This window comes from Podarcis raffonei, chromosome 8 (genome assembly GCF_027172205.1).
Source record: "Podarcis raffonei isolate rPodRaf1 chromosome 8, rPodRaf1.pri, whole genome shotgun sequence".
NCBI lineage: Eukaryota > Metazoa > Chordata > Lepidosauria > Squamata > Lacertidae > Podarcis > Podarcis raffonei.
Window position 1 is genome coordinate 12,921,080 of NC_070609.1, and position 27,638 is coordinate 12,948,717.

The 27,638-nt window shown below is 42.3% G+C and overlaps 1 protein-coding gene across 1 annotated transcript; it reads left to right on the forward strand.

Moving 5' to 3' along the window:
• Positions 1-11,592: 11,592 nt before the first annotated feature.
• On the forward strand, positions 11,593-23,777 carry LOC128419141 (phospholipase A2 inhibitor and Ly6/PLAUR domain-containing protein-like). The gene is made up of 6 exons (XM_053399525.1): positions 11,593-11,641; positions 13,026-13,112; positions 14,874-14,969; positions 19,430-19,576; positions 22,720-22,851; positions 23,416-23,777. Exons 1-6 carry the CDS (start codon positions 11,593-11,595, stop codon positions 23,571-23,573), a joined length of 669 nt encoding a protein of 222 aa, XP_053255500.1. The 3' UTR covers positions 23,574-23,777.
• The last annotated feature ends 3,861 nt before the right edge of the window (positions 23,778-27,638 follow it).

Sequence of the window (27,638 nt, forward strand, 5' to 3'; positions counted from 1 at the left end):
AATTGGGTGGGTAGCTGGGTTGCTCTCCCGTTCTGTTTGGGGCTTCCAGCCAAAAATAAACTGTGTCTGTACTGGGGGCGGGGGGGGGGAGTTCTTTTTTCTGAAAATATAACTGAGTTGAAATCAGCTTTCCTTTTTATGTATAAAGATGAGACACAATATTTCTGGAGTGCAAGTAAGAGAAAGAGAGAAAAATAATGTGTTACCAGTAGTTAAATTGCATGTAGAAGTGTTTTTTAAGAGAGGCCTGATCTGAAAAGCAATATGGATGTGGGTTGGGCTGCTGTCCTATAATTTATAAATTAGACTTTTTCCTTAATATTAAACATCTCATGATGTGATTCTTAGATGTGATTTATACTTGCAAAATACAGTTAATAAAAATTAAAATGCACCTATTCTCTCTTCTACACATCCCTTACTACCCAGAGGCTCGTATGACCTTGTCTCTTTTTCTTTCCTAGATGATGCCGCAGTTCCTGATAAAGATTACAAAGGCTGTGCATCACAATCTTTTTGTTATTTAGCTATGAAATCAAAGCTTAATAAGTACATCTCAGGCAAAATAACCTGAGTACGGTGCTATGAATCTCTGTCTTCCTCAGAATAGCCCAGCTTTGAAGGGTAGTTAGGAGAGCACAATGTCTTATTCCTTTTGGATTCCACCATTTGCTGAAGTAGTGGAGGTGAAGGTTGCTTGCCTGGTGGTGGGAATGCAGAGCGACTTGGATTCACAGGACTCCTGAGTCCTCTCTTTGGCATTTTGTGGAGGATTAATGGGATGCAGGGGATAGAGAAGCTAAAGTAGAAATGTGGGGCTTGGGGGCTCTCGCTCATGATAATATGGTATATGGGTTAACATTTCCTTTGTTCATAATCAAAATAAATTGGTGTGGCAAATAAAAACTGTGTTCTGTGTCTCTATTTAACAAATTAAGAATACCATATTCAAGAATACCTACAAGTTGGCCAGATTGCTTGCAGGAGAAAATTCCTCCCTCTCCCTGAAATACGGAGACCAAATTAACCAGAGCAAGGTCCATAAGCAACGTGCTCACTTCCTCCCTCTGGGTGGGGCCCTAAGACTGGTGAGTGGGTGGAAAATCCTGTGACAATTAGCCAAGAGGGCAGCTGACACCTGGCCACCCCCTTAAAAAGGCTGGGGGTGGGCTACTCCCAGCCCCAAACCCCAGACTCTGATTGGCTGAGCAGGCACTAACTTGCCTTACCTGAGGGTCCAATGCAGCTGGAGGTGGGCAGTGCCAGCCATGCCCCTCTCCCTGATGTTGGCAGCCTCCCTGAACCCACCCCAGCCACTCCATAAGGCAATGGCTGCCCACCCAGGGCCCCAGGTGAGGGGATATTGTCCTTGCTACCACCCAGTATTACAGTGGTACCTCGGGTTAAGAATTTAATTCGTTCTGGAGGTCTGTTCTTAACCTGAAACTGTTCTTAACCTGAAGCACCACTTTAGCTAATGGGGTCTCCTGCTGCTGCTGCATCATCACTGCACGATTTCTGTTTTCATCCTGAAGCAAAGTTCTTAACCCGAGGTAAGTGGAGTTCTGGGTTAGTGGAGTCTGTAACCTGAAGCATATGTAACCTGAAGCGTATGTAACCCGAGGTACCACTGTATTATTAAAACCCTCAGTGTCTCCCCATCTCTCCTTTACCTTTGCTGTCGTTTAAAACAAGCCTTTCTTTCACAATAATTGTCCCCCTCTTCTTGCTACACCCAAATGTCTCTCTTCCATTCCTTGGCTGCTTCACAGGAGAGAGAAAGGATGTGGAGCCCTCAAATAAATGACATTTGGGTCCCTTCCAACTGAAAGTCTCTATGATTCTTGTTCAACTGGCTCACGTTGGTTGGTGTGAGGGTGGTACAGAGGGCAGTGACCTGGAGCGCCTTACTTTGGGCACGTATTTGATTTAGTTCAGTGTCATGTGATGGACCCTTGGCAGTCTTGCAGCCTGCAGTTACTTGTAGCTGGTTTAGGCTTTGGGCTTATAAATACATTACTATTGCTATTTAAAATAATATGATCTGTTAATAGAATTGCATTTTTAAATACATTCAACCTTAGTGCAAACTTTCTTCCTGGCAGACACTAGGAACTGCAGTGCTGTGATGTCTTCTAACAGCAAATTTGATTTGGTTTCACTGGACTACAATTCAAAGGATCTTTTGGAGGATGATTCTATGTCTTTTGAACCTGGATACCTCCTAAATGGAATGCATAATCTGGAGTAGATATTAGGATGACATATGTTCACAGCAGATTTTGAGATGGCCTGATCCTGTAGGCCATGCCCTGTAACATTTCTCCTATGAAAAGAAGGATATTTTTTCAAGAAGCTTTTGCGAACCCACACACTACACCCTGTCCCTGGAGCTTACCCCCCAGGAAGGAGACATGACAACAATGGATGGGTTTAAAATTAGGCTACAACTTTATTGAATTTCAGGTACAGGGACCTTGGCTTAGGCCTTGGAAGATATCCCTCTCATAATTGACAGGAGCTGAGGATGTGCAGGGCAGTCAGGCATTGTGGGAGGGGACTATAAATGTGAACTTACACAGCATGCCCTCCCACTTCACCAAAGCTGTGAGTTTGACCTTATGACACCACTCCAGGGCCAGTGACTCCCACAATCCATCCTTTAATTGACCCTGCTAACGCCGCCATGTGGGGGTGCATGAAGATGCTAACCCCAATCACAAAGATAGACTTTAGAATACCGACCTAGGCCTAAAACTGCCACCCAAGACCCCAAACTGCGGACTTGCCACCAAGATACCTACAGCTGAAGCCCCCCTCCTAAAGAGAAGGGCTGTGCCCTGCCAGTCACCAGTCATTGAGGCCCCAATGCACATCGTGCAACCAAAGGGGAGGGGGGTCAAATGTATTCCATCCACATGTAACAGTTCGGAATTGTCCATTGTAATTTTGGGGTGGCGAATGGAGACACCGCTGATTTGGTGCATTGTACTACGCATGGCCCTAAGAATTTTTTGCACTGTATAATTGATGCGAGAAGGTTTATTGGCCCCTCTCCAGCACTGATGGGGAAGGAAATTGGACCAGAGGATGGTCGTTGCTGAGCATAGGCCATGCACATTTTCATGGTCCGCCTTCTCAGATAGAACCAGGCTGATGCCTTTTTGCGCTACCAGGTCATTTCCTCCCAGGTGCAGTATCAATGCTGTTGAGTTGCGTTCGAATCAAGGCAAACAAGCGGATGGTGTTTTTAAGATCCTCATCTGAGCTCCAAGGCTGCTTTTTGAGAGCGTCCTTGAAACCCATCTGTGTCTCTCTTTTATTGAATCTTACAAAAGCATGGCCACTCATATGTTAGTGGCTGATTGGTTAAAATACAAACAAAGAGGCTAGTTCCTTATTGGTTAACATAGGTATAAGGAGGGGTTACCCAAAATCCATTAATCTCCAATTCTTCAAAGGGTCTTTTGCTAATGGACCTTAGACAAGTATCTAAGCTTTTAATCCACCTAGATTTATGATTGATTATATTATGTCTAAATCAATTACTAATGTTATGATCAGAATATAAAAACAAATAATTAATTATACACTGAAGGAAAACAGAACAACTAATTAATTATACACTGAAGGAAAACAGATCATTGTAAACTTAATGTGACCTGAGTGAAAAAAGAGTGGAATGCAAAGAATGGAATTTGTGTGTGTCTGGCACATCTTTACACAGCGTGTATATGAGAGAGAGAAGCAGAGGAAGATTTTAAGGTTCAAAAGCTTAAGAAAGTAGCTAAGGAAAGTTTCCCAGAATGCCACAGAAAAGAACCAGTGTTTTACTATACTGGCACATAAAGAGAACATCTCTACACAATGCCTCTGGCAGGTTGTGGGCAGTGACGGCTCTGTGTAGCATGGGCATCAGTGCACCCCAATGCATGCCTCGTTGTCCTATCCAATGTATGCGGGCATTAGGGTGAATGTCAAGGTTAGTTCCCCAAATGTGCAAAGCGACATGGATCATGGCCCAGGGTACAATGCTATGCCCCACAACCCAGATGTTTGTGCCGGGCACACCTGCAATAAAAGTCAAAGGGAAACAGTAAAGGATGAATGTAGCCCTTGTAGGCCGCAGAACTCCATCAGCCCAGAGCCTTGATACTGGCAGAGTCCCAACCCTGGGCTGCTGCTGTTGTGACTGCACCAATGTGGAAGGAATGACCTGAAAATTCCCTTGGATTGCCGCCACAGGCCTCAATGGCCATTGGTAAGACTGCCGTGAACTGGCAGCACATCCAAGGGCGTTTGTCTGCATGGATGAGGCAGTCACCCCAGTGGTTAGGACACACTCAGAGGGACCCGCGTTTGTCTTGTCACAGACAGGGGCCATCCTGCTCAGAGGGGGTCAGTGTTGTGGTGTTACCCCTCCACAACTGCTCGGTTTGGATGAACGAATCTTAATTTTTAGGTGGAGCCCTAAGAAACATACATCAGTGTCTGTTAAACCTGAGTGTGGTGAGGAGGGGCTACTGACAATATATTCACCAGTGAGCAGAGCCGCAAAGAAGACGAGGAAAAATGCTGCATGGAAGAGGTGTATTTTGAAGTTCGACCAGCCCAGCTCTGGCAACTTATCCCAAATTAACTTCAGGGTATCTAGTGTTATAGGCTTCCTGCCATCTTGGCGGGGAGGGATGATACAATGCCACCACGTGAGAAGCTTCTTGACATGGAAGCTTGCACAAGGGTCAGGCCACCGGAAACATTTACGGAAGAATGAAATAGCTGCCTTGTAGAGCAGTAATGTTTTGATGGCCAAGACTCTACATTTTAGGTGGAACCAGAATTTTAGCATGTCAGAGTCAGAGGCACGTCTGGAGGCTGAGCCATAGCGGCCGCAGAAACACTCCAAGGATGACCAAGCTCTGGCATATGAGCGCCTAGTGAAGAGTGCTAATGCCAAAAATATTCCCTGCATTACTTCTCTCATCCAATCTGCCACAGGTCGTCTGGGAAGGGGTCAGGTATCTGTGCTGCCTCGGGTGCCAGTTCGCGGAAATGCTCCATCTGGAAATGAGATAAAGCATGCGTAATGTCGTTGTTATGACCTGCTATGAAATGTGTCATGAAGGAAAAGTTGTGCTGAAGGCATTCTAGCATGAACAGGTGCAACACCCTGATGGCCTGGTCAGACTTTGCTGACTGCCTGGCTATAATCCTTACTACTGCTTCATTGTCCGAACAGAAGCAAACCCTGGAATCCCTGAAATGGTTTCCCCAGATGCAAAGGGCAACTAGAATAGGAAAGAACTGGGGAAAAGTTAAGTCCCATGTGATGCCTGAGTAAACAGTGTAGGGCTCCATTACCAATAAAGGAATTAACGCTGCATTTTCTGAGAAGTGGTTGGCGACTAAAGTATTGCAATGAAAGAATTTAAAATGGATTGGTGACCTTTTCCTTCAAAATTGTAAGAAGGGCTTCATATGACAGTGTCACCATTTCCTTCCTTTAGTACAATTATTTGTACTTTTATTTATTAGAATTATACACCACCCTTCATCATACGATCGCAGGGTGGTTCACAGAATAAAATATAGGATAAAAACAAGGAAGAAATAGAAAAAAACTTCAGAACAACACCCCCCTTCCCACAGACACATTTAAAAGAAGGTGGATTCTCAAACTATGCCCAGTTAAATCAGGGAAACTACAAAATTGAACACGTAAACTTGGCTGGATGCAGGAATGTCATTAGGTTCCAGTATCACCAGATGGCTGGGAAGAATGAGCATGTGATGCATTAATGGTTGATTACTTTGTGCCTGACTGAGAACATCTTGGTCCCAAAGACATTGTGATGAAACTGAGGTGGGGATAAAGTAGGAGGGCATGTGGTGAAATTTCATGGAACTCCAGAAAAGAACTCATCTACTCACAATTCCTGTTTTACGAGAGTAAGGCTGAGATGGACTGGAAGGGGCACTTATCTTGTCTTCATCTCTGTAATTTGCTGGCACAGGCATATAATGGACATGGCAGGTGACAGGAGGGCCACAAGAATGACATAGGAGACTGGTATTGGGTTGAATTAGGCCACAACTTTATTGATTACAGGAAAGAGTAGGGTTGACTAAGGCATTGGGCATGTATCCTGCAACAGGCAGCCTGCTTGCTACCTGAGAGGATTAAAATACCTGGTGGGGTCGAACCCCTAGTGCAGAGTCAACTGCAAAATGGATTGGATGCCCCAACCCTACACAAGCTGCCAGTGTCACCCTTCCTGGACCCCTCTAATGAGGTACCCTTGTGACTAAGGATGCAGTCCAATGCCTAATCCACCAAAATTTTGACATTTGCTACAAGGTGGGCAAAAACATGCAAACTGGCTAATTTGTTTGCAGGAGAAAATTCCTCCCTGGCCCTCAAATAGCTAAAGATAAAGGGACCCTTGACGGTTAGGTCCAGTTGCGGACGACTCTGGGGTTGCTGGGGTTGGTCATGTGGCCAGCATGACTAAGCTGCTTCTGGCAAACCAGAGCAGCGTGTGGAAATGCCATTTACCTTTCTGCTGGAGCGGTACCTACCGTATTTTTTACTCTATAAGACTCACTTTTTTCCCTCTGAAGAAGTAAGGGGAAATGTGTGCGCGCCTTATGGAGCGAATGCAGGCTGTGCAGCTATCCCAGAAGCCAGAACAGCAAGAGGGATTGCTGCTTTCACTGCACAGTGATCCCTCTTGCTGTTCTGGCTTCTGAGATTCAGAATATTTTTTTTCCCTTGTTTTCCTCCTCCAAAAGCTAGGTGTGTCTTGTATTTATCTACTTGCACTTTACATGCTTTTGAATAGCTAGGTTGGCAGGAGCAGGGACTGAGCAATTGGAGTTCACCCCGTTGTGGGGATTCGAACTGCTGACCAGCAAGCCCTATGCTCAGTGGTTTAGGCCACAGCGCCACCCATGTCCCCGGGCCTGAAATACAGAGACTTAATTAACCAGAGCAAGGTCCATAGGCAATGTGCCCACTTCTCCCCTCTGGTCAGGCCACAAAAGACTGGGTGAAGGGATGGATAATCCCGTGATGATCAGCCAGGATCCCAGGTGAGGGGATATTGTCGTTGCTATAACTTAGTATTATTATTAAAACCATCAGTGTCTCCCCATCTCTCCTATAGCTCTGCTCTTGTTTAAAACAAGCCTTTCTTTCTCTGTAATTGTCTCACTCTTCTTGCTGTGCCGAAATGTCTTTCTTTGCACAATGTATTTACTTCCTGGAACAATGTGTTGTCTTCAACATGAAATTCCAAATTCAGTGTAGGAATTTATAATCAATATTTCAATAACAAGGGAGCACACTCACTCTCTTTCATACACACAACTTCAGTAAACTGGTTAACTTTCTCTAACTGAGCAACCAACATGCAGGCTTCCTCTTAAGATCCAAATAAATTTAAATATACATTAAAGATCACCATGAGATGTGTGCAAAATAGCAGAAAGCAGGAAACCAGGAAAAGGGAGTGGTTTATGTGCAAGGGAGTAAGAAAAAAGAGGAAAGGTGAAAAGGGGGGTGAAGGGGTGGTTGTGAATGTTGGTGTGTCTGTGAAAAGGAGACTGCAGAAAAGGAGAGAGGAGAAAGAACGGAAATAGGGGAATATGTGTGCAAGGGAGCAGTGAGATAAGGAAAGAGGAAGGGAGGAAGAGGAGGTGAAGCTGAAGATAAGTGAGCCAAGTGGTTTGCAAAAAGAGAGTATCAGGCATGGGGGCATGGTAATTTGGAAAGGATGGTATGAAAATGTCTGCAGAATAGGAAGGGGTGGTGTCACCATAATTGGGTGGAAAGTGAGAAGGGGCTTTAATAGCTGCAATGTGTGGCAGGAGGAAGATACAGGAGGTTATCACAGGCTGGTTTGTTTTCAATGTGGGGTTGCAGAAAAGGAGGGGGACGTTTCATGTGGACACGGACGTGGGTTTTAATGTGAAAATGGGTGGAGAGCAGGATTGCAGGATTGAAGAGAAAAGTGGCTTGAGATATGGAGTTTGGAAGGTTAAATTCATGACTAATGGTTGCATTGGATGGGAAGGGAGAGGTTTAGGGGGTTGGGGAACAGAGGGAGCTGAGGAAAGCCCTACTAAAATTGTTAAAAGTTCTGAAGTGTAACAATTTATCCACCCTATCTGCTTATCAAAGTGGTCAGGGCTGAATAAAATAATCAACTTCGAATGACTTTAGGCTATTATGCCCCCTTTTCTGGAAATCTGATAAAAAACACTAGGCAAGTAGGGCAAATTACTACTCTTTGATAGACCACTGAAGATGCACTGAGGGATTTAGGAGTCAGAGATATAAGAAGATCCTTGATGGATCACACAAAAAACTCATATAGTCCAGCATAGTATTCTTAGGAAACAGATGCTTGTGAGAAGCCTCTCTCACCTGTGATCTCCAGAAACTTAACTGAGAGGCTTATTGGCTCTTATACGGGAGGAAATGTAGCTATTGTGACTAGTACTCATCTGTCTCTCATAATATGAGAACCTGTGGACATGCAATGAAATTGAGAAACTTGATGGTTATGTTCTAGCTCTGCTGTTGGGGGAAAGGTGGATCTGAATGTCTGTTGCTGGGAAACAGTAGTGGGAGAGTGGCGTTTATCTCATGTCCTATTTTCAGGCTATGCACAGTCAAGTGGTTGGCCACTGTAAAAATACTTTTCATGGGCAGATGGCCTGATTCAACAGGCTGATGTAAGTTCTATCCTGTTGCAGTTTATAGGAAATCTTCTTACAGCAGCCAAACTCCTCATTGCTTCCAAGTGGTGTTCACCCAGTGTACCTGCTGCAGAGTTCAATGTTCCATAATGTACTTACTGAAGACGTCTGGCTTCATAATTTTATCTAATTTGACTGCTCATGTGGCTGAGTGAGGGTAGCCAAAAGGGCAAACAGGTTGAGACACTATCAAGTCCTTTTTTAATATGCTCCAGGGGTTGAGAACTCCTGGCCTGGGAGCCAAATGCAGCACCCACATAACTCTTTACCTGAAGTTTCACTAAACCAAAAAAGGTGAAAATTTGAGAGCTGCACAGCCCCTTTATTATCTATATGGGCCACCACAATGAATATCTTATTCATCATTGATTTGATTTATGAAATTTCTATCTCATCATTCTTGCCAAAGGAGCCCTGGCTGGATAGTCAAATGGTTTTTCATTTGAATATCCCAATTTATCCTGTCTCTTCTCTTTTCTTCTCTTCTCTTCTCCAATTACTATACCACCATTCCTCCCACACAAGTCAAAATTGGACGATAGAAAACATTATAATGTAGGGCCGGCAAACATATAGATTTTCCCAGAGATTACAGGGAATTGAGCTCTGAAAAAAGCTCAACAACTTTTGGGTTCTCCTTTCAAAAAGCTCAATATTTTTGGTGGTTTCCTTAAAAAAACAAGTTTTGAGTGTACTGGCTTTTACTTTTTGAGATGTGGGAACCCTAAGTTCAACATGAAAGATTACTGAGTAAGCTTGGCTGTCCTGGAAGACAAGGAAAGGTCAGTAAAGAATAGGAAGCAGTATAAACCTGCAGTATCCTCAATGAAGATGGGTCAGAAGTGGGGTCTCTCAATGCTCAATACAGTGGTACCTCGGGTTACATGCACTTCAGGTTACATACGCTTCAGGTTACAGACTCCGCTAACCCAGAAATAGTACCTCGGGTTAAGAACTTTGCTTCAGGATGAGAACAGAAATCGTGCTCCATCGGCCCCATTAGCTAAAGTGGTGCTTCAGGTTAAGAACAGTTTCAGGTTAAGAACAGACCTCCGGAATGAATTAAGTACGTAACCAGAGGTACCACTGTATTGGGTTTGGGGGCTTTTCAACATTTTTTTATTTGGTCCCACCCATCCTGTCAAAGAAACGTAAGGAAGCAAACAACAGAAAAGAATAGAGTTTCAAATATAATGAAATGTATTTAAAACTTTTGAAAACATCAATAACTTTAAAAAGCCGAAACACACCCTCCCAGTCAATAATTTTAAGGGTAATAGCCTTCAAATTATTGCAACCTTAACTCCCTGGATCAATAGGAATTTTAAAAGCTCGTGAAACATCATAATAGGAGAGATGAATGCAGTGCACCAGAGTGGACATTCCCTGTCATGGGTCTGCAACAAATGGGAGTTACATCATGGGGACTTTCCCTGTTAATCATATGAGTCCATATTTTATAAACAAAATATTTTTTTAATTGCTATGTATATGATTTATTTTTCAGAAGTTAAAGTTGTATGAGTTTTAGTTGTAGCCGGAGCTTGTAAACATTGCTTTAACAGATGGCCTCTCTACGTGACCTTTGTGCATCTTGGTTAACTGTATCTCTCCCTAGGTAGAGAGTGGCCAGGATGTTTTTGTTGCCTCATTGAAGAAGGGAAGGTGTGGTTCTATAATAAGAATAATTTTATTATTTGTACCCAACTCATCAGACTGGGTTGCCCCAGCAACTGTTTGAAAGCTGCTTTGAAAGATATGGCTGTGCGGCCCTTCTTCCTTCATGTATTTGGTTAATTTCTAGCTTTCTTGAATGAGATGGATTATGGAGACAGGGGTGGCAAACATAGTGTGCTCTAGACAATTCCCATCAACCCTAGTTGGAATGTCTGGCTTTTGAGGTGATGAGCGTTGTAGTCCAGCCACCTCTGGAAGTTAGCATACTACTTCTCCCTGATCAATATCCATTTCTAGCTCAGCAGGCTCAGCTTTAGCTAAAACAACCTGTGTTATATTATTTGTAAATCACAGTTTGATATGACAATGTTGGTGCAGACAACTATATAGAGTCATACCTCGGGTTACAGACACTTTGTGTTGCACGTTTTCGGGTTGCGCACCAGGCCGAATCCGGAAGTACCGGAACAGGTTACTTCCGGGTTTTGGTGCTCACGCATGCACAGAAGCACTAGATCACTCTTAGCGCATGCTCAGAAAAGTTGAATCCCGACGTTGCAGGTTGCGAATGCTGCGGATTGGGAACGGGCGTCCCGCATGGATCACGTTCGCGATCCGAGCATCCACTGTAATGGAATTCATTCTCGTATAGTACCCATTATAAATAATGGGTAAAATATAGTGAATAAAATATAGATGTGATTTACCAATTGCTGATCACTGTATCTGATCATGGACAGAAGCATTTCCACAGAAGCATTGTGATATAATTGAGGTAGGATATACTAGGGGGTTATTTGGTGAAATTAAATGGGGTTCTCAAAAAGGATTAAATTACCAGTAGGTAAAATACCTGTCTCATAACCCTGAGAATGGGATGGAGTGCAAACTGCAGGTGGCAGAATTTCATACCGTTTCCAAAAAAGAGTTAATCCAATTTCCACATTGTGCTTTGTGTTCCAGTATAAAATTGCACCATGTCTGGGAAAGCATGCAATCTCTAATTTCATCATTTCCCACCCCCTTACTGGACTAGTTCTTTCCACCTGGAACCCTCAGGCTCCCTTCTTGGCCTATAAAACCCTCCAAACACGCTCATCCTCCATCCTTCACCTGCTTGTTTGTTCTGAGCACTTTGATCTCTTCAGCACTATGACGACTTTCCTGAGTACTTGTCTCCTCTTGGTCATCCTTTGCCCAGGTGAGTAGGAGCCTGAGATCTTGAATTCTTTCTCCAAGAACATTCAGTCAAGGGGCTAGTAGTGTCCATATGCCACATTTTGAAGCAGGAGAAGCAAAGTAGTTGTTGTGGAAGATAATAATCAGGCATCCGAACAACATGACCAGTCCAACACAGTTGATGCTACCTACGGCCTTGCAGCCATACAGAGCTCTGCAGGAAGGAGAGGAGGTCTAGCTAATCAGAGGACTGGATGAGGGAGAGCAGAGCAGGGAGGCTGGCAGGAGAAGATAAAAGCAGCAGAGCCAACTGTCTAGAAAGGCAAGGGGACTGGTTCTCCTTACTGTTCCATTTACTCATGAGGAGGCCAGTGGAGAGGAGAGGAGTAACTTTAGCCCTGCACTAGGCTGCTTGCTGCAGATAACTGGCTCTTGCTGGAGGCAACAGATCAATGGTACTTTGAGGCACTGAGAGACCTCTAACCGCAGATGCCAACCCTATGGGGCTGGGAACATCTCTGCCTCCCCAAGTATGTGATGATGGGACTGAAAATTCCCAAACTTGAGGGGCCCCATTGTGCCTCCTTGCAACCTCCTTGAATATGTTGTACTTGTGGTCTCATGTGCATACAATGAGCACCCCAATGTCAGGCAGAACTTGGTGCCTCCCTTTAAGTTGCAAGAGCAGGGAACCAGTGCAAGGGCCATCCCTGGTAGGGGATTAGCTTTTTAGGGGAAATCTCGCTAGGTGGAAGTAGCCAGTTAGCAGTGACCGGGGATGGAATATGGCCCCTGCTGTTGTGGGCCCTGGGCTGGAGGAGTGGTATAGAGAGGGGTGAAGGGGTTTTCTTCATGAACTCCCCAGCCATTTTCCTGTGGATAGGCAACAGTTTTGATATTTTCCTGGTAGGTAGTGTGGTGTAGTGGTTAGCGTATTGAGCCCAGGAGCTGAGAGAGATCAGATTCAAAATTCCCCATTCAACCACAAAGCTGATATTGAGTCTTGTTTAGTGGTTTGGTCCTGAGGGTCCATTTAGAAAGTGTGCTTATATTTCCTTATGGAATGGGGCAAGGGGCAATTTTTACATTTGCAGAGCCTTTTTGAACCTCAGGATTATTATGGGCAGTGGGGTGCATTTAGCACGGCTCCAGGTAAAGGCAAGGCTAAGGTGGGCCCTAAGGGCAAAGGAAAAGCATCTGCACCACAGAGGGAGCATGCATAGGCATCCCATTCCCCTCCTGTTCTGTGGAGGAAGAGTCAGACTAGGGGACTATATTGATGTTCCTCGAGGCCCTGAGAAGGCAGAAGGCAGCCCTACTGTAGCTGTAACTTCAAGTGCTTGTCAGCTGGCAGAAGCAAGAAACACAAAATCCTAACCAAGGTGCTGTTAATTTAATTTCAACAGGTTTGGATGCCTTGGAAGTAAGTACTGGTTTTGCTTCGCAGGAAGTGCCAGAGGTGGAAGGCACACAGGAGGTGGTCATGGCAAAAGGTGAGGCATTTTATTCTCAGCAGTGGAGTTGGCCAGGGTGGCATCCCCAATTGCCATGGATTTGTCAGGGTTGGAGTCCAGCTCAGTGGCCTTTCTCCCCTCCGGTGGTGGCTGTGGCTTCCACTGGATTCCCCCTTTATACAGGAGGATCTGCCACTTTGTTGGATGCTTGTAATCAGGAAAGGGGCCCAGGATCTGTGGATGTGATCAATCACCCTGATCTGCATGGATAACTCTGATGCCCCCCCTTCATCCAGTAGCACCCACCAGCTCAGAGGGGAAAGGAAGGGGAGAAGGCAGGTCTATATCATCAGTGCTGCCCCACCCTGATACCTTGGATTTGGTTAAGCGGACGCCACCCCATTTTCAGAGCCATCAGCCCCCACTGGGTTTCCATCTTCTCCCAACTACCAAGGAGAGGATTTGGAAAGGGGAATATTGTGTTGTGTTCACTCACTTAAATAGGGAAATTCCCAAGAAAGGAAAGGACATTGTAGGTGAGATTGATGCAGGCAAACCAAAGCACAGGAAGGTGCCAATTGGTTACTGGCGTATTTAAATTTATGCCAGAATTAATATATCAAATTATGGATTTATGGAGCATACTCAGAGTTCATGGGGGGGATTGAAGACCTATGATGAAGCTTTATGCAGCTGGGCAGCTACTAAGTAGGCCTGGAGTGTGTGGGGGGAAGGTGGCTGACTTATGGCTCCATTTTGTATCTCACATATGTCCCATAGAATCCTAGAGCTGTAGAGTTGGAAGGGACTGGGAGGGCCATCTAGTTCAACCCTTTGCAATGCAAGAATCCTTTGACCAACATGGGGCTCAAATCAACAACCCAGAGATAAAGAGTCTTATGCTTTACACACTGAGCTCACTTAATGCTAGGCAAACCCAAGCCACGTTACCCACATCAGAGGGGCAAGGAGTTCAACCCCACCTGTTGGGTTGGGTATAGAGTTCCTTCAGTGCTTGTGGCAAACACCCATGGTGCTACTCCACTGCATCTGTGCACTGTGTGCAATGCCTCTTCACAAAGACACACCCCAGGTTTGTTCATAATTTTGCTTCCTGAGCCCAAGATTGGGAATATGAAATGGAAAATTGGAAGTGGGTGGAAGTTTGGTTTTAGAGTCAACAATTGTAGGGATTTCCATGCTGATCTCATGAAGGCTCGGCCATCTTCCCATTGCTTTCAGCAGAAGTCACCTAACTGTGGTCCGTGGGCCTCATATATCTGCAGGTTGCCAACTTTCCATATTTGTTGATTCAGCTCTGCTGTGGCAATCGTGCTTCCCTCAGATGGCTAAGGTCCTTGGCAGGGTTTGATGGACATTATTTCCATGAGGTGGGTGGTTGATAGGGAAGACACTCTCGTGTACAATTCTCCCCATGCTCTCTTCATTGACCCCAAATTGATTTGTTTGGTTAAGGGGAAGCACCATTACCAGTGTGCTGAATGTGAAAGTATGTAATGAGACTGCTGAAGTCCCATTCTGCGATTCACTGTGATTCACAACAAGTAGTGGGTAGGGGGGAAGAGTATGTCCCTGATTTAGCATGCATACTAGCAAATGGGAAGAAGGCCTTGTGTCTTTCCATTTCTGTGTCTTGAGATGTGTGTTGGTGTGCATGCAGCCTCTAACCCACCACTACATGTGGATCCTGAGACCATTAATATTGCTCGTGTTTGGCTTGGAATATTCTGTTTCTCAAAGACTGGACAACTTATGTTTCCTCTCCTCTCCTCTCTGCAGGGGAACTGCAATGTGCAATAACCCAATTGAAAAGCTGTAATATCAAAATAGGAGAAGGAGGAAGTTGCTTTTATCAGCGTACTGAAACCAATTTAAGTGAGTATGAAGCCTATCTGTCATATTAAATCTATGTTTGTGGGTGCATCCTTTGGTCTCTGGTGTATCTAGTGTGACAACAGAATGCTGATCTCACCAACCTTGAGGAACTCAACTTTTTCAACAATTAAATATTAGAATTAAAACTATATTAAAAATCTGTTTAAAATGTACCAATAATTACAATAAAAACAACACAACCCCAACCCTTTCAGTAAAAGCAGTCATTCTCCAAAAACATGTTGAGACCCACTTGTAAAATGACAACAAGGTGGGATCTAGTCTAGATTCTAGTCTAGATTCTTGAGAGTCTAATCTAGACTCCCCCCCCTCTCTCTCAGCGAGTTCCAGAGTCTGCAAGGAGCCACTGAGATGGCCCATTTCCATATCATTAACCAATAGAGTGTGGAACCTCTCTCACTCTCTCATATTTTGACTCAGGGAAGCCTCATAGATCCACAGAGCCACTGGTAACCTTCTCCTGACTTTTACCAGCTGCTTACTGTGAACAAACTGTGCACAAATATGCAGGCCTCATCTTTTTCTGGCATTTGTCTCATAACTCCCCCTTAACTCCTAAATGACAATCCCTCGGTGAATGATAATTCCCAACTGCTTAGAAAGCAACCAAATCAGAGTCTAATCTTTTTTGGTGCAGGCACATTGATGTAGCAATAAAGTGTGCAGCAAGTGAATGCACACAAGGAGACATGTGTTGGGTTCAGATTAGTCCACAACTTTATTGATTACAGGGATAAACAGCTTTGACACAGACACTGGGCATGTAACCATTCCGCCTACTGAATGGTAGACTATTGGGGATGACCAATATTAGCGTCCATCAACAGCATGAAGAGCATCCTGTGAACCTCAAGTAGACACTGGCAAGGGGTGCTCTGTGCCCTGAATCCCTGAGCTGGATGTATGGACAAGGAATGCATTCTTCCAAGATCCCTGAGAGGGATCCCATCTGACAGGGTGGGGCTTCACCTCCCATTCCCACCAAGAATCCAGCCCAATGATTCTTCTGCTGCACAAAGTGGTGAAATAGAAGGTTGCATAGAAGGTGACTACCAAACCTATAACACCTGGAACAAGTCCAGCATGCCAGTAAGGATATCCATTAGCCACATCTTGCAGCCAGCTACTTAGTAGTATATAATCTGTCCTGTAAAAAGTCCCCTTGGGCTTGCAATTTTGCTTCATCACTTTGTTCATCTTACTTGGTCCTTGTTTACTGAGATGGTATGGACAGTTCCCCTCCACACTTGCCTCTTTCATTCGCAGGGTTAACCAAGCAACAGACAAGCATTTTCCTTGTCCTCCTACTGTGTTCTGCCCACACAGACCACCCAATCTCCTCCTTCATCATTTGTTGTCTTCTTCCCTTGTGTCCTGCAATGTTTTCCACTGAAAGCAAAGCAGACTGCTGTGACTTGGGTCCATTGGTCACTTCACTTTACTCTCTCTCTCTCTCTCTCTCTCTCTCTCTCTTTTGTAATTCATTTTTATTGGTTGCTTTAGACATACATTCATGAAATCACATTGTAACAACTTGGTTTTCCTGTAATTAAACATATATTTTTAAAACATACTGGGGGAAAAGAACAAAAATACATATTGATTGATTGATTGATTCGATTCATTTGTAATCCATTTCTGTTTGACTTCCCTCCCCTTCTTACCTCAGTCCTCAGTTTTACTTAGTTGACTGCCCCTCCTAAAACAGCCATTTATTCAATATCCTATAACAGTCTTAATATTAGTTCTTTTGTTTATATTAAATTTGAAGAATTCTTCTATTTTTTAATATTTAAAATATAATATTTATTATTATTATTATTTTCTTTCCCCCCTTTATAACAACCAGATAAAATTTCTTTATCAGATACATCTTTGCTCTGAGCTTTGACTTCCTCCTGTCCCTCTCCCTGACTTCCATGTGGTATCACTTTTATCTTAGCATTTCTAAATCACCCTGTTTATCTTATCTCCATACTTAAAAGACTTACATCTAATTTTTATAAACAGGTATCAAATCATAACCTATCAAAATTTTAAATCAACCCTGCAAGTGTTTTCAAATGTTTACAATGTTCCTTCATATAGCTTTTTACTAAAGGTATTTTTGAAAATCTTTTTCAGTTCATTATATATCATATCCCAGTAGGCTTAGAACACGTCCACCACATAATCTTAGGACACGTCCACCACATATGAAAGAAATTCTCTTCCTTCTCCTTATATTTCCAACATACCTTATCTTCTAAATTTTAGCAAGTTTAGTCAGCGTCAAATACCAGCAATACATCATCTTCATTAAATTTTCTTTTAATGCCATACATGCAGTGAATTTAATTGTTTTTGTCCATAGTCTTTCCCACATCAAATCTGAAGAATTCTTAGAAAGCTTTCTTAGCTTTCCAAATTATTCCTTCATCAATAAGTAATGCTTCATTCATCCTCTATTTTTTCTGCCCTCTTTCTTTCCCCTTCAGGAATAAGGACACTGAATTGTGATCTGATAGGGACTTTGGATCAATTTCAAATTTTCTTTCAAATGTTAATTCTTTTGAGATCCAAATTCCATCTTGCCTGCTGGCAGACTGGTTTGGCTCAGAATAATATGGGAATTCCTTTGCCCTTGGATGTTTAAACCTCCAAGCATCTACTAAATTTCTATTAACTGGAAAAAAAGTTTGAGATAATCGTCCTGTTTTATTATCTACACTTCTCTGAGTTCTATCATGTTCGAAACAACTCCATTCAGATCTCCTAGGAGAATTATTTTCTCCTCCATGTAGTCTAACACTGTTTCTTCCAGGTGTTTATAGAAATCAGCTTTATTATCATTGGGTGCATATAATACTCAAGGCAGAGTATGTTTTACCAAATAAGAGGGGACTTTCTTTTTACCCCTTTCTTCATGGCAGATTTATTTATTCAATTTTAAATTTCATTTGTAAGATTTCCCTTTTCTGCTCTGTTAAACTATGGGGATATGGAGATTTCCTGCTTCTTAGAACCGGCATCATGGGCTGCTACTCTCTTGCTTCGGGACCATCCCCCTTTCCTCTCTCCTTACAAAGAGACGAAGAGACCGGGAAACTCCTCTTTGACAACAACGCTTCTATGCTGACCCCAAGACTCCCTCTTGGGGGTTGGGGGGATGCATAGCCTTCGCGTCTCCCCCCTCAAAGCCCATTAGCGATCGAGCCCTTCTGAGCTCATGCCATGTTCCATCTTGTGGGAAACCGGAAGTCACTTCACTTTACCCCAGGGTAGTCATACCTACCGCCCACTACCGCCCATCTTTCTTGATGGTAAAATTTCCTTACCACCCACCAGTGCTCAATGGAAGGAGGATTCAGTTTGTGCTGTAGAACCCCCTACTGCCCACCTAGAATTCTGAAATGGCCACTAGTGGGTAGTAGGGACCAGGTTGACAACCCCTGCTTTACACTCTCATGTACTTTTGAGTTTTTTCTTGCACAGGCATGTCTGCAAGATTTGGGACGCTGCATGGGCCAGAGTAGGCAATGACCAGAGGCGCAGTCTATCCACTGTCACACTGGGATGCAAACAACACTCCTGAAAAGGAGGAAGGGGTGAATGGAGATTCTCAGACCAATCAGAATGAATTTACCTGATCCAGGTCCAGTCGCGGACAACTCTGGGGTTGCGGTGCTCATCTCACTTTATTGGCCAAGGGAGCTGGCTTACAGCTTCTGGGTCATGTGGTCAGCATGACTAAGCCACTTCTGGCAAACCAGAGCAGCGCACGGAAACGCCGTTTACCTTCCCGCCAGAGCGGAACCTATTTATCTAGTTGCACTATTAGCTGATGCCAAATAGGCCTGCTACATATAGTAACAGCACATAGCATCAAATGCTGAAATACTCTGATGACAAACGAAGCCACAGAAATCATTTTTTAAAAAGGAAAAAGGGGAAAAACATACTCAGACAGATATAACTGCTTTTCCCCATAGAAGGTTGTGTGCAAAAAGATTTCTTGTATTGAGATAGCCAGAGAGAAGTGAGTTTAAGAGATCAGAAAATTAGAGGAAACAGGTGAAAAACCATCTTCTCCCGTCTCTCAGAAATATAGTACATAATATAAGGAAGCTTCATGAGTCTGGCCCCTGGATCAGCTAGTTCCATATCAGGTAGAGATGGGTGGTGCATCAAACTATTCTAGGCTCTTTTGTATGGGCAGAAAAGCAAGTCCATCTAGCCCCATTTATGTGCAAGTTGTTAAGGAACTATCCTAGAATATTCACATGGTATTGCAGAAGAAATTATACTTCAAAGAAACTACTTTATGGATTAGTTTGCTGAATTCAGTTGTTGCCAGGTATTTTCTCTTAAATCACCCATTTGCCCAATGTGTTTATATTTGTACGTTCATCAATTTGAATTTTTGCATAACTTGCTATTCCTTCAATTCTCTCTAACAGATGGCTCTAATGAGATCGACACGAATAAGGGTTGTTCTAAAGATTGCATCTCAGCAAAATACTCCTTCTCTTCAGTAGAAAGAAAATTCATCCAGCGTATCCACGATTGCTGTAAAATACTTTTGTGCAACATGAAAGTACTTGGCAGTAAGTATCTATCATCTATCTATCTATCTATCTATCTATCTATCTATCATCTATCTATCTATCATCTATCTATCTATCTATCATCTATCTATCTATCTATCATCTATCTATCATCTATCTATCATCTACCTACCTACCTACCTACCTACCTATCTATCTATCTATCATCTATCTATCATCATCTCTCTACCTATCTATTGCCAAAGATAAATAGCATTGAGCTTTCAAATTTCTTTTCTTGTTACTCTAAGACAAGCAATACTATTCCAGTCCAAGATTCATTCCTGGGTCATTCAATATCAAGTGATCCAACTTTTTTACCTCATTTAACACATTTTAAAAAGAAAAGCCTAACTAGCTTTTCAGACACCTTTTAATTGAATAACTTTCTAAAGAAATGCCAGAAGCTACTAATATTATAGTTGAGATCTTGTTTATTCTGTTATATTGTACTCCAAGAAGACCCATTTATCCCAAATAGAATCCAATAAGGCAGACGTTTATGTACAAAATATATTTTGAAAAATGTGAAATTTGCAGGTGGCTCTTTGAAATATGAAATAATCAATATATTTTTGGAATTTTTAAATCATATTATTTTTTTAATCCTTTTTTTAAAATGGAAAATTTGGTAACTTAGATTTTTGAATTAGAGTAATTCCATCATGTGACATATCATGAAGCTCAGGATCTGAAGGGATTGGTGCTTTTAGTTTTGACGTATCTCAATGCTGGGCTGAGCTTTTAAGGCCTTTGTGTACTCTGGCAAGGTCAAATTTCTCTCTCTTTTTGAAATTTCAAACCCTCATAACTCAAAAACGGGATGAGATAAAAAATTAAAATTTTAGATTTAAACTTAGTTTTGATCACTCAACAAGTGTACAAAGGATTAAGAAAATTAGATGACATCAGGTAAAAAACTTGTATCACTTGATTGGGTGCCAGTGCAATGTTCCCTTGCCAGTAATGAGGGACAGCATTTTGATATACGGTATGTCAAAAAAATATGTAGTGAACTGCCCTGTGATTTTTGGATGAAGGGCAGTATACAAATTTAATTCCTAATAAATAAATAAGTAAATATTGAGCTCCCAGTGGGGCCTCAATAACTCCTTGGAGGTGTTTAGTACATGCCCTAACCTAGTTTGTATGAAAAATTCTTGGAATCAGCATCACCATCTGTATGTCATGGAGAAGCACTTTCTCCCCAAGAGATTCAAAGGACCACTGGGTGTGTGGAAGAGAACACCCCCAGATAAATTGGGGAAACAGAGAGAGAGATAAGAACACATGCCCCCTCTTGCTCACTCTGGGACTCATCTTGGAGGGGCAGAACTGCAGAGGTAGTTAGTGAAACTATCTATTGCTGCTGGATGCCATCTAACTGGAGAACAACAAAAGTCACACTGCTGGGGCAAAGTTGTTGAGCTCTATTTGAGAACAAAAATATTTGGGAACAAAAATAAGTTTTTGGGTTTTGGAGGGGATTTTAAAAGCATTTTTTAAAACAAAAATCACCCTACTTGGCATACATATAGGAAAATATGGGCATATGGTAGCCCTAAGTTCCTCCCATTGCTATATTTCATGTCTCAGTTAGTGGACTGTTTCTTTTCTCTCCTTGGTTTCTCACTTGTGAGGTGCCTCAGGGTTCCATCCCCTCCCCCATGCTTTGTAACATCTACATGAAGCCACTGGGAGAGATCATCAGGGTGTTCGGGTTGGGTGTTCATCAATATGCGGATGATACCCAGCTCTACCTCTCTTTTAAATTGGAACCAGTGTAGGTGGTGAAGGCCCTGTATGGGTGTCTGGAGGCGGTTGGAGGATGGATGGCGGCTAACAGATTGAAGATGAATCCTTACAAGACAGAAGTACTGTTCTTGGGGGACAGGGGGCGGGTGGGTGTGGAGAATTCCCTGGTCCTGAATGGGGTAACTGTGCCTCTGAAGGACCAGGTGCGCAGCCTGGGAGACATTTTGGACTCACAGCTGTCCATGGAGGTGCAGGTCAATTTTGTGTCCAGAGCAACTGTCTACCAGCTCCAACTGGTATGCAGGCTGAAACCCTACTTGCCCATGAGAAAAAAAAATAAAATTTTAGATTGAAACTTAGTTTTCATCACTCAACAAGTGTACAAAGCATGCCCCCCCCCCATTGCTTTCTGAAAGCCCAGCTCACCCTGGGACTGATCTTGATGGGGCAGAACTGCGGAGGTAATAACATTATAGTTTGCGGATATTAGAGGCAGAATCTTAGTGTGATGTGTAGCATTTTGTAAGATAGGAGATGCTTTATAAATGCTGTAAACTGTCCAGAGTTGCTGGGGGAACTGAGCCAGATGGGCAGGGTGTAGATAATGAAATAATAATAAAGTTGTTTTTGTTGTTGTTATTATTATTATTATTATTATTTATTAAGAATATTATTGGAGCACTGAAGACAGAAGGGTTCCTTCACTATAAAGACACTTCAATATATGCTGATGTTTTTGTTTTTGAGATTTTATATTTTATTGCATTCTAATGCATTTAGGTATAAAATTAAATTTTATTGTAGTTTCCAAGCCTGGCTTGCAATGGTCCATGGGGTCACAAAGAGTCGGACACGACTAAACAACAACAGGAGCCTCTTTTTAGTATTAAGTGATATATAATAATCATTAATAAATAAACAAATACACACCAAGGCTTTATTTATTTATTTATTTATTCATTCATTTATTGTTTAAAAACTTTACATAGTAACCTTAATCAGAGGAGTGTTTCCATCATAATAACAAAGTATACAACATATTATACTTAAACAAGATTATATACCTATTTCATACTAATAAGCACTACGTAAGTATATGTAATTAGTGATTGAACACTATACATAATAAACCAAGCACCAAAAATAACAGTGGCCAATAAGTCACATGCACAACATTAAACTCCCCAACTCACTCCCTTAAAAATACTACTGCTTGTCTGCTCATCTCAGATCTAACTATCTGCAACATCAACATCATTAATTGCAGAAACAGAATGAAGTAGAGATGTTGCAAACCTCTCACAAGTTTAGAGAACTGAAGCCTAGGAATTAGAATAAAGATAAATGGGCTGGAATCATGTCTTGACTTTATTATTTACTTCTGGCAGTGCCAGCGAGGATGTTGAATGGGCTGGTGTGCCCAAACCTTGGTGTAGCTGAATCAGAAGTCTCTGAGGGTTCAAATTTCATTGAGTGTCACAACGAGGAGACTCGGTGCATTGAATTTGTTCTTGTTCATGGTAAGTAGAACTGCCTTGCAATGAGTGGGGGGGGGGAATGGTGTGTGTGTGTTTTACTATTTCATTCTGTTTGTGGCTTCCTTCCAGAAAATAGGTTATTTGTGCATTTGAGGAAAAGTTTCTTTTTTCCTGAAAACATAACTCACCTCAAATCCCATTTGCTTTGTGTATATATAGATGGGTATGTATATTTATGGGGTGGGGGTTTGAGAAGGTGAGAGAAATAGTCTGTTTGTTAAATTACATGTAAAAGTTTATTAAAAGAGAGTTTTCACCAGTCTTTAAAAGAAGTAAAATTAGCCATGGAGACCTGATCTGGAAAGCAGTATCAATGAAGATGAACCCTTGCCCCGAAGAAGAAAAAAATAGACTTTTTTCTTTCTAACTTTTAAACACCTCTCTCATATTCATTTCATGTGGTGATTTCAGATTCTTTCTATACTTGCTCAACAGAGTTATTAAAAATTAAGGTGCTCCTATTTTTTTCTTTTGCACACACACACACACACAGATACTGGTTGCTCCCAAGATGCTCATCTGACCTTGTCTCTTTTTCTTTACTAGACAACAGTGAAGTTCCTGATAAGGTCGTCAAAGGCTGTGCAACACCAAATTTTTGTAAATTGGCCAAGACATCAGCACTTAACAAGTACTTTTCAGGCATGATAACACTAGCACGATGCGGTGAAACTGTGGTTTCACCAAAGCAACTCAGCTTTTAAGCATAGTTAGGAGAGAGCAATGTCTTCTTCCTTTTGGATTCCACTATTTTCTGCAACAGTGGAAGTGGTGGTTGCTTCTCTGAACATGGGAGTCCAGAGCAACTGGTATTCACAGGACTCCTGAGGCTTCTATTTGGTGAATGGGATGCAGGGAATAGAAAACTAAAGTAGAAATGTGGGGCTTTGGCTCATGAAAACATGGGATATGTGTAAAAAATTCTTTTGTTCATAATCAAAATAAATTGGTGAAACAAATAAAAACTGTGTTGTGTGTCTGCATTTATCAAATTAAGAATATTTGGTGGCAGTGGTGGCACTGTTTTTAGAATGAAAAACAATGGGTAATTATGAGTTATCTTATTGATTTAGGAAATATATATTCCAGTCCATATTTCAAAGAAATCTGATTGGCTTACAATCACGGGATTCAGGAGTCAGGAACAGAAGACGATCCCTGCTGCATCACACCAAGGACATATCTAATTCACTATCCTGGTGCCAGAGTACTTAACCATATTCCTACAAGAAGCCCAGAAAATAAGGCATGCAATTACAAATTAAGGAAGGTGGATCTGGAATTCCAAGACTGGAATTATACATTTGTGCTTATTTATTGACCAGCATCAAATATTGGAGACCTGCTGATGGCTGTAATCTTCTCAGTTGGGCAGTCTTAGAATATACATATACAGTGGTACCTCGGGTTAAGTACTTAATTCATTCCAGAGGTCCGTTCTTATCCTGAAACTGTTGTGAAGCACCACTGTAGCTAATGGGGCCTCCTGCTGCCGCCACACCACCACAGCACAATTTCTGTTCTCATCCTGAAGCAAAGTACCCAAGGTACTATTTCTGGGTTAGCGGAGTCTGTAACCTGAAGCATATGTAACCTGAAGTGTATGTAACCCGAGGGACCACTGTATAACACTTTTGGTTGGGTGGATAGTATTAGGATCAAAATATTTGAAGTTCCTTCAAATCTTGAAACAATTATGTCAATTAGAAAGATATGGAATTTATTAGCTAATAAAAATAAAATCATTTTCACATACTAAATCCTACTTTAATAATCGGGGGGGGGGGGTAATATGGAAAAACTATGATAACATGTGAATTGACCTTGTACCAACTGATAGATGAGGAAGACTTCTATACATACAATACATACATCAAATATCATCTATCAGAGGTGGTCCAATGGTAATACTTGCAGCTACAACATATTTTAGTAACTTCGTTTGGTCTGACTACCTTGACAGCATCTGAGACACTTGAAATTTGGAGCAATTGGATAATTAATTTGAAACTCAGTTTGATATGCAGAGTTTAAGAAATGATTGGAATAAAGAATTGAAATGATCAGTATTACCTAGATAGTGGGAAAATTTATTGGCTTCAGTATCATATCAATGGATCTTAATCTAAGAATTATACAACAGAAAATCCTTCTTAGAATCTATTGGTCTCCCTTGCATTTGTATAAGAAAAGATTATCTAATGTATCTCTTGGTTGGAAATGTATGATTGACAATTCTTCTTTGAAACACATGCTTTTACTGTGTCCTACACTTACTACATTTTGGGAGAAAGTGCTAGACCCAAGCACTTTCTCCCAAAGACACTACTCAAAAAATTAAGATTTTCAGAAGCGACTATGCTCTTGAACTATATACCCATTGTATGGAAATTGAAAACAAGAAAGCAAAAATGGATTCTCTACACCCTAATGGTGGCCAAGAGACTGATACTGATGAATTGGAAGAATAGAGATTTAATTCCCTTTACTCAATCGCTAGACAACATGACAACATTGGTAACATATGAACGGAAAACTTACTGTATAGGTGCAGATTTTCTTTGGATGAATTCAATGATATTTGGAATGAGTTTACACAGAATATATTAGGTTATTGACAATTATAAGTGCATTAGGATAAGATTAAAGAATAAGAAAAAATATACACATTTGTATATTATTGTATGTTTTACCATCCTGACGCCCCCAGGACTTTCCTGGTATGCATGCCTGCACTCTCAGACTTCAGGGCATATAAACAGTTCAGCAGAGCAACTCAGCAGGGTTGGCAGCCAATGAATCACATGAATACCTCATTTCATCAGCAGATGTGCTTTACTGAGGCATTTTAGTAAGCATAGTGGTTGCAAATCCTCAGCCAGATCCCTGGCTGGGTACATAGCTCAAAAACAGTTTCGGAGAGAGAAATGCCAGCAACAGTTTCAGAGAGAGAGATGGCTCATCATAATATGGGATATGAGTTTAATTTTCCTTTGTTCATAATCAATTAAATTATCTCCTCCGCCCTAGACATCCCCGACTCCTGGAGAGAAGCTATAATAGTTCCGATCTTCAAAGGCGGCCAGCCAAACATCCCTAGGAACTATCGCCCCATCAGTTTATTATCTATCCTGGGGAAAATATTTGCCGCTGTTTTACTGGAAGAACTTCTTTCATGGGTCCAGGAGAGGAACATTCTACCGCTAGAACAGATTGACTTCCGAAAGTCAGCATCAACCATGGACCACTGTCTAACTCTTTATCCCCTTGCCAGTAAATACTCCACACCAAGGCAAGGCCACCTATTCGCCGCTTTCATGGACCTGGAGGCCGCCTTTGATTCCATTCCTAGGCAGAGATTATGGTCCAAACTTGCCCATCTGGGAATTGATCCGCACCTCCTCTCCCTAATTATTTCCCTTTATTCAAACACCACAGCTTGCGTCCGAAGTGGTCCCAACGGCTCCCTTACCACTCCATTCCCAACGGCCAAGGGCGTCCGACAAGGTTGTCTCTTGGCCCCTTTACTGTTTAATCTCTATCTTCATGATGCAATTTCCCTTTTGAAGCTAGCAACTAAGTATCCTCCTCACTTAGCAGGTCACCCCATTGCCTCCCTTTTCTATGCAGATGATGCCGTCATCTTATCCAGAACAGCTGCGGACCTGGCAAATGCAGTTAATGCATTTATCGCCTATTGTAAGGCGGAAGCTCTTAATATTAATTATAAAAAATCGAAAGTCCTTCACTTCACTCGTTCCCGCAAACTCAAGCTGGAGCCGCTTAAGATCACAGGTGGCTACGTAGAAAAGGTAAAAGCCTTTAAATATCTAGGCTTAATATTCACTTATAATCTCTCCTGGACCACCCATCTACAATCTGCCTTTCTCGCCGCAACCACGACCTCCAATGCCATTGTCCGATTTTACCACCAGAAGGGCGGCAAACACCTTCCAGCAGCAATTCAAATATTCAATGCCAAAGTTGTTCCTAAATTATTATATGGCTGTGAAGTATGGACTACAGCAATATCAGGTAACTTGCATCGCCCACTTCATATGTTCCTGAGATCTCTTTCCGGTGTCCCAAGATGCGTCTCAGGTGCAGCCCTACGACTTGAGTTCGCCCAGCCCTCAATTGTAAAACGAGCATGGAGTCGAGCCATTTCCTATAGCTCCCATCTACTAGCATCGGATGCTCGAATTAGAGGTGGTTTTTCCAATCTGATCCTAAGAGATATTCATAATTCCCCTTGGAAAACTACAATTAACCTCAAACTCCGCTCTCTTTCCAATCTGAATTGCAAAACTGTTCTTAAATTAGAGTGTATCAGTCCGGCGGCCCTACCTTCAATTAAAAAGAAGCTACAGCAACTTGACTTCTCTAACACAGCTGCCGATGCAAGAGGGCCGTGTTCAGGCCTAGCCCTAGCTATTCCTCCCCCTGAAGGGATCCCTCTATACTGCTTCACAATTTCTTCGGAGGCTAAGCGAAGGGCCTTTACCTGTGCCCGTCTCAACTGTTTTCCTACAGCAATTCTGTCGGGTCGTTATTCCAGAGTCCCCATCGCAAACAGAACATGCACCTGTAATGACACGGCTCTGGAGACTATGGAACATGTAATGCTCTTCTGTCCCAACTGGACAGATGAAAGATCTCGGTTTTTAACTCCTCTCATGAACAAGCTTCATCTCCCAATCCAGCCTTGGATAGTGTCCCTTTTTTTGCAGGATTCTGATTGTTGGATTACCGAGATGACAGCTAACTTC